Below are 10,644 nucleotides of genomic sequence, written 5' to 3'. Positions count from 1 at the left end.
TCCTTCAGCAGTATATGGCTGTACTTTCCGTTATCAAAAAAAAGTTACCTTAGTACATTTTAATGTAATAGCACCCAATCATAATCTCATCCATCCAATAACAGTTTCTTGTGCTGTATCGAGGATAATTTAACATAATACAGCAGTGCTACATTTCAAGCTAAGCCCGTTGCATATGGGCTAACACATCTGTTAAACACTGAAAATTTAAAGGGGGAAAAAGTAATTTAGAGACAGCATTAAAAGCATCTTTCCTAAATGCTATTCCTCAGTATCGCACTGCAAATCCTTAATCTGCCACTCATCAGTTTGTGCGTGATTTGTTGTTTCCTGTGATTTTAATTCTGGCGCAAATAAATTTGGCACAGCCATTGGAAAGAGAGAAATGTGTGGCAGGTTGGGGCAGAAAGTCACAGAACTTTCCTTAGAGGTCAGATGCTTGTGGACGCACTCGCATGGGCTTGTGGCTACACACAAAGCGCATAAACAAATCATTAGCAACAAATGACAAACAAGTTTTTCCTTGTATTGAAACACCAAAGCACAGCGGATGGAATATCTGGAACACACACACTCACGCATGTACGGACAAGTGTAATGCTGCCCATAGCAACTTACATTCTAATGATCCTAATGACCTCTGTATGCTTTTGGTTACTACTGACAAAAGCCTATGTCTTCTAAACACTTACAACAATGATTCTGCTCAGGAAAGTGACACATTGAAGTATTTCATCTAATAAAAAGTGCACTAACATCCATGACGAGCATTAGCAATCAGCCTCAGTCTTCATCATCGCACATCTGCTCATCAGATAACATGAATACAAAACATCATCATTTAGACGCTCCTTCAGAAAAGACAAGAAACGGATGAGTCAGAGGAGACACTTCTAATGTCTGGTTCTCAAGGACGGGGAGCTCGTTACACAGTCGAGCTTATACATGAATATGCGACTAGGAATACATCTCTAGTCATAATGGTTCATAAAACTGAAGAGTGTAATTTCTGTGCCACAAGCATCACTAAACACACCTCACAGGTTGAGCTATTACTTAGCTGAGTATTTGTAGTAAACTTGTGGCAAACAACACAATTCGAATTCTAGGTATCTTAAAAATAATATGTGTTTATATTACGAATACAATAATATCATAAATTATAATTGGCTAAAAAAAGAGAACACACAAAGTAAGCAAAGGTAAAGATGAATTTGACTTGACTACTTTTTTCTATGGATATCACGATAATTTTGTGATATCGCGTTATTGTGAATTCTTTTGGCCACGATAATTGTGTAGTGAAAATCTAAAATCGCAACAGTTCTAATTTGAATATTATATATGTAACAATTTAAAAGACATTAACAGGTGTAATAACAGTAAATTCAGATGACATAAGTTGGAAATATTTTTGCTGAATTTTGAATCAGGCACTAAATGCTTTGGAGTCCTAGGTGAACTCAATGGGTGGACTGAACTGTCCATAGCCCCTTTCACAAAGTAATACCAGTAAATTGCCGTAAAATTACCGGAGCGACTTTACTGGTAAATGCGCCATTCACACAGGCAATGATGTTCTGTCTTTTTACCAGTAAAGCATCATTCACAGATCAGTTTCAAAATACCGGCAAATTCCGTGACATCATTAACTGAAAATGACCTCTAAGTGGCTGCGCGTCCCGGTGTTGTGATTGTAAAGTGTTTTTGTTGATAATTTCCATTTTGTGTCAAACGTTCACATTCATGCAGCTGCTTTTGGCCCAGAGACATCGTATTAGACGACTTCAAATCGAACTACACAGCGTGGAGTAAATGCGTCATCTGCAGAATGTTATGACTGGTTCAGAGTAGATGTCTTACGTCAGTGCGTCCTGAGCTTGCACATGCTTATACCGGTAATTTCGTTCTGCGTTCACACAGAGCACATTACCGGTAATTTACTGGTAATGTTACAACTTCTCATACCAGTAAATTGCCAGAACGAATTTACTGGTATTTTTGAAAATGTCCTGTTCACACATGATCTCTTAACGGTAATTTACCAGTAAAGATTGTATGTGTGAAAGGGGCTCATGACACAGTTACCATCATAGACACATCAGTATTGTTTTTTTTTTTTTTAAATAGCTTTAAAATTGTGTGCCAATGTGCTCAAAACCGTCTTTGCAGTTTGCACTGGTGTTGCATATCTAATGAAAAAAACTGCTGAATAGGAGACATGTTGCCATGGCATTTAAAAAAAGATCAATCTCACACAATGGTCAGTGTGACACAGTTTAGAAATGAGTGAAGACATTGGCGGCAAAGAATAGAACATTAAACAGTCTTGTAAATGATAGTTCTAGTACAACTTTCTTTTGCAATTTCAAATAATTAGTCATTTAGCATATGCTTTTTTCCCTCAAACCAAAAACCTTCAGTCCAATCGGTCCAGATCTTTATCCACCACACCACACATAAGCAAAATCCAAAAGCTTCTTAAGAAGTGTCTGATAGGACAGAGAGACATTAGGTCTGTGGGATTTACCTGATGGTGGGTCGGCCGAGGCCCCGTCACAAACTAAGAGAGATGACAGCACGTTTTAAGGTCATCAGGAGCAGGAAAAGAAGAGAAAGAATGGCGAGACAGTGAGGTTAACAGATGATTCACCTTGCATGACTTTGCATTTCCATTACAAATGAAACAAGAGTAGCATAGCAGGATTGAGTGACATGTCAGCAGAGCAGGTGGTCCTACTGGCTGGTTTTAACATTAATGATTTGATGGTCTTAAATTAATGACTGAAGTCGGTTTGATTCAGGCATTTAAAGTCAGCAAGACCAACAACCTCAGGGTGACACTCCTAATTTTTTTTTATATTAATGAGGCAAGCCAAACTACGTGTGGTATATGGTCTACAGTACTATCTTTCAAAAGTTTGGTGTAAGTACACATTTTTAAAAGGAATTAATGCTTTATAACATTACAAAATATTTTAATTTCAATTAAATGTTGTTCTTCTAAACTTTATATTCATCAAAGAATTCTGAATAAAAATGTATCACGGTTTCCACAAAAATATTAAGCAGCAAAACTGTTTTCAACATAGATAATAAGAAATGTTTCTTGAGCAGCAAATCAGCATATTAGAATGCTTTCTGAAGGATCATGTGACACTGAAGACTGGAGTAATGATGCTACATTTTTATATATTTTAAAACAGAAAACAGTCATTTTAAAGTGTAATATTTTTACAGGTTTTACTGTATTTCTGAACAAATAATTGCAGCCTTGGCTTAAGAGATCACAAGAGAGAATAAGAGGCTTCTTTAAAAAACATTAAAAAATCTTACCAACTCCAAACTTTTGAATGAAAGTATAAATACAATCTTATTTCATGTTATGAGTAGGCAATGGCGTTTTTTGTTTGTTTGTTGTTTTGCTTGGTGTCAGATTTTTTTTTTTTAATCTGTCCAAACAGAATCTCTACCAGCTGAAATATTCATACCATTGCAAGAACCATCATACCACCCAGGTGCCCCCATAATGATGACAGCATCACAAGGACCATGTGCAACACTGAATGTGACTGCCAGGGATGTTCAATGCTAAAGGGGTCATGAAATGGAGAATGAAAATGTTCTTGATATTTACACATATAGAGTTTAAGAGTTTACTCTACAATAAAACATACTGCAAGTTTCAAAACTCAAAACTAACTCCCCAGTTTAAAATAAGAAGTATTCTTTTCTACCTTTCTGAAATGCCTGTACTTGATATCAGGAGAGTCAATTCTTTATAAACTAATCTCAAGAAACATAATTAAAAAATCTGAAACTGCATTTCATGAGCATTACGACCTGTGATCGGTGTAATATGTAAGTGCTCATGTACAGACATTCTTACTGTTGTTTATGCATTAGTGAATCAAGCCAGTGACTAAAGGCTGATTTATACTTCTGCGTCGGACCTACGCCGTAGCCTTTACGCCGTAGGCTATGCGTCAGTTTTCATTTATACTTCTACGTCGTTGTCCGCGTCAACGTGCAGTACACATGCAAACCGCTAGTCAGCAGTGTCCATGGGCATGTTGCTGGTGTAACCCGCAGTACCACGGCAAAAGCCGAAGAAGATGCGTCTCATCGGAGAAGCATTATAGCCGTGACGGCGGCAAATAAATATCAAATCATTATTTAAAACTACAAAAAGGAGACAACAACGGAACAGGAGATGATGGCATTCTTCCAATCTGCACAAGGACTTGTACCACGGCAGATCAACATTGTTTGTTGCGGACAACTACTGATGTATAATGCTATGTAGTATAATAAATGATAAGACACTTGTTCTTTGCTTTGTTTTATTTTATATAAGAAGGTCGTCTATGCGTAAGCTACGGCGTAGGTTCGACGCAGAAGTATAAATCAGCCTTTAATGATCAACTTCAAACTGTTCCTGTTAGTAGCGTGAAAGCCATCTGTTATCTATGTTGTGATTATTTTATATACTGATATATACCAGAGGGCTAAATTTAGGGTAGAAAATTACCATTTATAGCTAAACTATGACAGTTTTTGGTGAAAACACGTACTAAGATTATAAGTGCACCTCAAAAACATAAAAAAATTATATTTAAAAAAAAAGCATTTTATGACCCCTTTAATGTACGTGTGTGGGGTGCAGTGCTTACCGGCCGAGTCTGCGGCTGTACGTTCATTGGCTGCGTCTGTGGCGAGTACACCAAGGGGGCGGAGCCTGCATTCTGAGCTGGGTTATATGGAGGCTAAGGAGTGAATCATAGACAGCGAAAAGGTTAGACAACTTTCTTTTGAAGCATGATGTACAGTTTCCATTCACAGCACAGAATACAAAATAGCAAGAGCACCATGTGAAAAAACGAGCTCATAGTTATCTGTGTGATTGTGTGCATATTGACTTCATTTCTTTGTCAGACAAAACCCAGATGAATACATTACCCTCCAATCAATCCACGGCAACAGAGTGTATAAAAAAGTGTCTGCAGAGTGTATATAAATCTGTCCAGAGTGTGTGTGTGTGTGAAAGTCGTGGGATCATTACAGCACCTGTGTCGGCTGGAAACACTATTTATGAAATAGTGAGAGTGTTCCTACAGGCTGCTGGTAATCACGGTGAGGAGAGCAGTGCAAAAACCACTCATAACACAAAACCATGGCACTCTGTATTGTGAGTATGTATGTGTGCCAAAACATCAGCCATCTAAATGTAATACACAAGTCTAAAGGCCTGTTCACACCAAGGACGAATACTATAAATATATTAATAAAGATATAGTTCTAAAAATTGTTCTCAATATTAAAAAATAGCAGAGTCCACACCACAGCTATAACGATAAAGGCACAGAGAAATGATATCGTTGGAATCACTTTCAGAACGATTTTTCCAGCTGATGAACGACAATAATATTGGCATATAGTTAAAGGAACAATATGTAAGATTTTTTTATTAAAGGGGTCATTTTTATTAAATCGTGCTCGTTCAGCGGTCTCGTTTCGCTTCGACGGCTTTCAGCCTCACCCTGCTGTATTCTACTACGTTAATAAATCATTAGCTCATAAATGAACATGATTTCTGCCCGAGTCCCGTCGGATTGCATCGGCTGTGGGGATGAAGACGACAACTCCCATGATTCCACACTCAGTCACAGCGTCATCAAACTACGCCTTTGCCTCTTTGTTTATTTTGAATACGCGCCCTCCAGCGGCGAAAATTACATATTGTGCCTTTAAAATAGTTATCTTTATAATTATCATTCTTGGTATGAACGGACCTTAAATGTCACAGTTAATTCAGATACAACAAAGGCAAAGAACAAACATAATTTCTGGTACACAAAAGGTGACCCAGAAAAACACAGCAACGCCAACATTTAAAAGATAAAGTATCAGATAATTAAGCAAATAATTCTGTAGATTGGTACTCACCCCACCTGTCTCCCAGCTCTTGAGGAAGCGGTACGAGGGGGCGGCAGGGACTGATACCTGAGAGAGGGCTGGGGACGTGGCGTGGCCAGGAGGGGTGCCCGCCAGATTTGGGTGGGTTTTGCTGAGGTCATGACCTTGGTATGGAGGACCAGGGTGTCTAGATACCTGTGGAATGACCACAAACAACATTACACACAGCGTACCATCGTTCCTTTCAGTTATATAACAATGCTCTATATTCCCCTGGTGGTCACTTTATTATTTCATTTGTATATTTTATATAGTTTTATATAATATATTACATTTTTAAATGTTTTTTTTTTTCAGGTCAACTACAGTTACAGTCTGAGGAGAATCATGCTGAGCAAACTATTTAAAGCTAGTTAAACTGTTAACATGTATATAGCTAGCTCAGACAGATAGTTAAAAGCATCTATATCAACTGCTTGTAATAATAATGATAAAAGAACTCACAGTAAGTATGTACAATAGGACCACATGCTCTCACATACTTGCTTAAAGTATATTTTTGGCCTTGGGGATTGTCTGTATATATATTATAGTGATGTGTAATGACTGTTAGTGGACATCTGTGTGTAATCACTCACACTGTAGACTGCCGTCACCCCAGAGTGGGTGGGAAACATGCGTTCTTCTAGTGATAGCGCTGCTCGAGGGATCCTGGGAAGGGTAATGTTAGAGAAAATCTTGCTAATAGGTTTAAAATGTCAACCTTAGTAGCCAAGAAGGTTACAAAACATGAAACATTAGCCACAAAAAACATCCAGCATCGTGTTTCATAATAGCACGCATTAAGTTCAGTCAGCGATAATGGTGCAGACTCTTTCACACCAATTAATATTACTCTCAACTTCCTCCAGTGGCTTGCATTTGGGGAAAATGTTCGAGAACGTTAACACAAACACATTTTCTCTCTCCCTTCTTCAAAATGTCCAATTCAGTTTTTCAGTACACCCTGTACCTCCTCCGGCCAGGAAGATGTCAAACAGAAATCCTGACATGGAATTCTAAATATGTGAGAAACAGATCAGCGCACTGTTGGATACAATGTGTGCTCTAACACATTAAACAAATGGCAAATGTTAAAATAAGCTGCAAAATTCCTCAACAAAAATCAGAATACCGTTACTTGACCACCAAAAATGTCCCATCTAAAGTTTATGCACCTCTTTACGCATGCTGTTCTATTCCTAGAAATGTATAATTATAACAGACATGTTCAAGTTGCAGGTGGTGAGCTATTAAAAGACATGGGAGTCATGGGAACTGAAAATTTGCATGATATCATCATGATTTTACCTACAATTAAAGGTTGGGCAACATTTACACATCACTCATCCAGTCTTCCCTAAAGGAAGTCAAGTCAAGTCACCTTTATTTATATAGCGCTTTATTAGAGGTCTGCAAGCCCATCGGGTCCCGTGCAAGGTGAAATTTTTTTTGTTTTTAACAGATCGGGCTCGGGTCGGACTCGGGCTCATATTGTTATATTGAAAATAATAAAATATTATACATCGCCTATGCAATACGCAACGCATATACGCACGCATTAGCATACAGGTGACATTTGACCATGCAGAGCATCAGGGAGAAGTGGGGAGTTACTAAAAGTTCCCAATGCTTCGGGAAAAGCTGCATTTTGGAAGAGTTTTGATTTGATTACCACGGCAAACAGTGAGTCAATTGGTCATGTGCAGTGCAGAATCTGCAAAAATATCCTTGCACATGACAGTAAAAAACGCACGCAATAGGCTAAAGCGTGCCGCAAAGCCCCAGCAAAAGTAATTACCATGAATGTGTCGGGGGGAAATAGTAAGGAGATATTTGAATTATTTATTAATAAATTAGTGTTTTCTGAGTCCGTGTTGCAAAGATGAAGATGACGATCTTGACTAGCCATCTCTTCATTGGACGCGCCTTTAGAGAGAAATGCATATTTACGGATTTTATAAAATCCGTAAAAAGAGTTTTTGTTTTTGATTTGAATTATTTAGTTTTAAAGTAGTAATTTAAAGCTTTCTATAGATATATTTAGCAAGTCTGTGAGGCAAGTATTCGCTGAGTTTCAGTTCATCCTTGTGAAGCGCTCCTGGCCGAAATTGCAGAAAGTGCATACTGTATGTATCCTTTATTTTATAAAAGCACAACGTTTTGTTGATATTGTGAGTGCACACAAATAAAAGTAGACCCTTTACAGTTCCAAGTGATATATTACTCTTACCTTTATGAGCAAAATTGACTACATATTTTAAGTTGTTTCCAATACAAGTGATCGTGCCGGCGCCTCCATGTTCTGTAAAGCGCGCTTTAGCTCTCCGCACAAACGATTAGATATGCGTGTAATAGCGCACATTTATATAGGTTAAACATTTAAACTAACATAGTGATATGCTTGAACTGTTTTATATCTATAGATTTTATTTTAGGCAAGTCGTGATGATTTGAGAAGGCTAAATTGATCAAACATAGGCTATGATCAACTCACTGTCTGCCGCTGGCCGCTTGGTCGTTTACATTAAAAAACAAAAACTTACATTTCACGAACAAAAAGACGCTCCAAGCGTTTTTTGGGGGGGGGGGGAAGACGGGCAATTCTGATAAGCTGTCGGACAAGGGCCGGGCTAGGGCCTGAGCATCTCGGACCAGAGCCGGGCTAGGGCCTATATTTGAGGCCCGTGCAGGGCTCTACGCTTTATACAATACATATTGTGTCAAAACAACTTTACAGTGTTAAACAGGAAAACAGTGTGTCGATAATGTAGGAGGACAATAGTAAACAGTCCTCCAGCAGGGTGAAAGAGTTTATAATGAATGTTGTGTCGTCGTACCTGCCTGAGGTATTCTGTGACATGAACGACAGGGCCGCTCAGATGTACAGACACAAACAGCGACAAAGACGGATGGATGTGACAGAAAAAAAGGAAGAAATGGTCAGGAACCGGCTCCGGCAGTTACGGTATCTGTGCCTGTAAGTGAGAGATGAGCAGATCACATGGTTTTGGGGAAAGTGGAGGAGGTCTGGCTTTCCTCCTTCATGCACTTCATGCCCTCATGGACACTTTTTTGTCTTTCGGTGAAACCCTGCCTTCCGATTTGCGCTCTCTTTCCCATTCTCCCTCCTTCTACCTCTTTGGCCTTCTGCCAACCTAAACTCTGAGGAAAAAAAAGGGGGGATGGGGAAGTAAGAACTGGGAAAAAACGGCCAGGAAGAGAGGTATAATGTGTGACGAGAGGTCGTAACAACCCAAAACGAGAACATGAGTGCATTCTCACGTATAGGCAATCTGACTTTGGAAACCTATGTTCCAGGTCATCAGGGACACATCCATGGTCCTCCTAACCCAAATTCAGAGGGGTGCACCTGAGGAATGCAGCTTGGAGGGTGGCCCACAAGGCTATTTGATCAGGTTAAAACTGACAGCTGACACTCACAATGCTCTGGCAGGACACAAGGCACGACTTACTGGAATTACAGAATGATCTGATTCCTGTGTTCGCAGTTTGCCACTCCATTGCATAACCAAATCCCTTTGCATGGCCAAGGCAGTGTTTTGATTCCACAACATGCAAGTGTGTGCCCAGAGGTGTTAAGAATTTGAGAGGAATTTACACATTTTCCGAAAGCAAAAAAAAAAAAAAAGTGAAGAAGTTAGGTGATTCGTCATGTACAGAACAGGTGTTATGTTTCCAATCCAACACAAACACAATCTATTCAGTAAAGCTCCATTTGTCTTATGGCCAAATGGAACATCAATTCAATTAAGCAAATTTGGGAGGCAAGTCTGTTTTAGGTGAATTACAGCAGTACATTGAACTTTCATAAACAGAAACCCACTGAAAATGAGCAACATTTTAAACTAATTTTAAAAGAGTAAACTGGGTTTTTGAAACACTGAGACAGTTGTTATTAAGCATCTCTAAAATATCCTATTAGTGTCAAGGTCTCTGGAGAGTGATGGTCCTTTACTCTAAATGTTGTCTCTTTAATTACTGCCAGTAGAATGAATACAGAGAAAGGCAAAGAATGAGATGGCAAAACTGTTAAGCCTTAAACTTTCATAGTAGCTTACTGTAAATCCAATTAAGCACCATATGGACTGACAGATAGAAGGGAACAGTGGAAAGAAAGAACTGAAAATAATAAAGCAAGGAAATAAAGGAAGGAAAAAAAAGAAGAAATGAATGAAGGAAGGAACGACCAGAGTAAAAAGAAGTAGGGAAGGAAAATGGAAAGAAGGAAGAAACAACTGAAGGAAGAAAGGAAAGAAAGATGGAAAAACAGCGAAAAAAGGAAGGAAAATATGACTTAAGTATAAGAAGGAAATAAAAAAGGAAGGAAGGAAATGAAGACAGGAAGGAAGGAAGGGAAAAATGGAAAGGAATAGGGAGGAAAAAAAGAGAAGTTAGATCAACCAGAAGTAGATTGTCTACGTGGCAGGCAGAGGGTCTACAGCTGAGGGAGAGAGAGGAAAACAGAGAGAGAGAGACACACACACACACACACACACACACACACACACACACAGAGAGAACTCAAAAGAGATGTATTCCTTGCTAACGTGAACCTCAGGTCAGACTGTGCTCAGTATGATTTTCAGGACTGTGTTCTATGATCACATCTCACATGAGGATCTGAACCCTATGGCCCCCATCTGGAGACGTATACATATACATATA

At 38.8% G+C, this 10,644-nt stretch overlaps 1 protein-coding gene across 1 annotated transcript in view; it reads right to left on the bottom strand.

Annotated features, from left to right (window-relative positions):
- Positions 1 to 3,570: 3,570 nt before the first annotated feature.
- The window catches only part of LOC107749424 (atherin-like), a 16,412-nt gene continuing 9,338 nt past the window's right edge, over positions 3,571 to 10,644 (bottom strand). The window contains exons 2-5 of the mRNA XM_016564573.1: positions 6,555 to 6,627; positions 5,947 to 6,111; positions 4,674 to 4,766; positions 3,571 to 3,591 (exon numbers count right to left, since the gene is read on the bottom strand). Of these exons, the coding sequence (XP_016420059.1) occupies positions 3,586 to 3,591; positions 4,674 to 4,766; positions 5,947 to 6,111; positions 6,555 to 6,627 (337 nt within the window). The 3' untranslated portion in view covers positions 3,571 to 3,585. The remainder of the gene's footprint in view (positions 3,592 to 4,673; positions 4,767 to 5,946; positions 6,112 to 6,554; positions 6,628 to 10,644) is intronic.

This window comes from Sinocyclocheilus rhinocerous, unplaced genomic scaffold (genome assembly GCF_001515625.1).
Source record: "Sinocyclocheilus rhinocerous isolate Xijiao unplaced genomic scaffold, SAMN03320098_v1.1 scaffold889, whole genome shotgun sequence".
NCBI classification, from domain to species: domain Eukaryota; kingdom Metazoa; phylum Chordata; class Actinopteri; order Cypriniformes; family Cyprinidae; genus Sinocyclocheilus; species Sinocyclocheilus rhinocerous.
The sequence above is the reverse complement of the archived record's forward strand: the minus strand, read 5'-3'. Positions and strand labels throughout refer to the sequence as shown.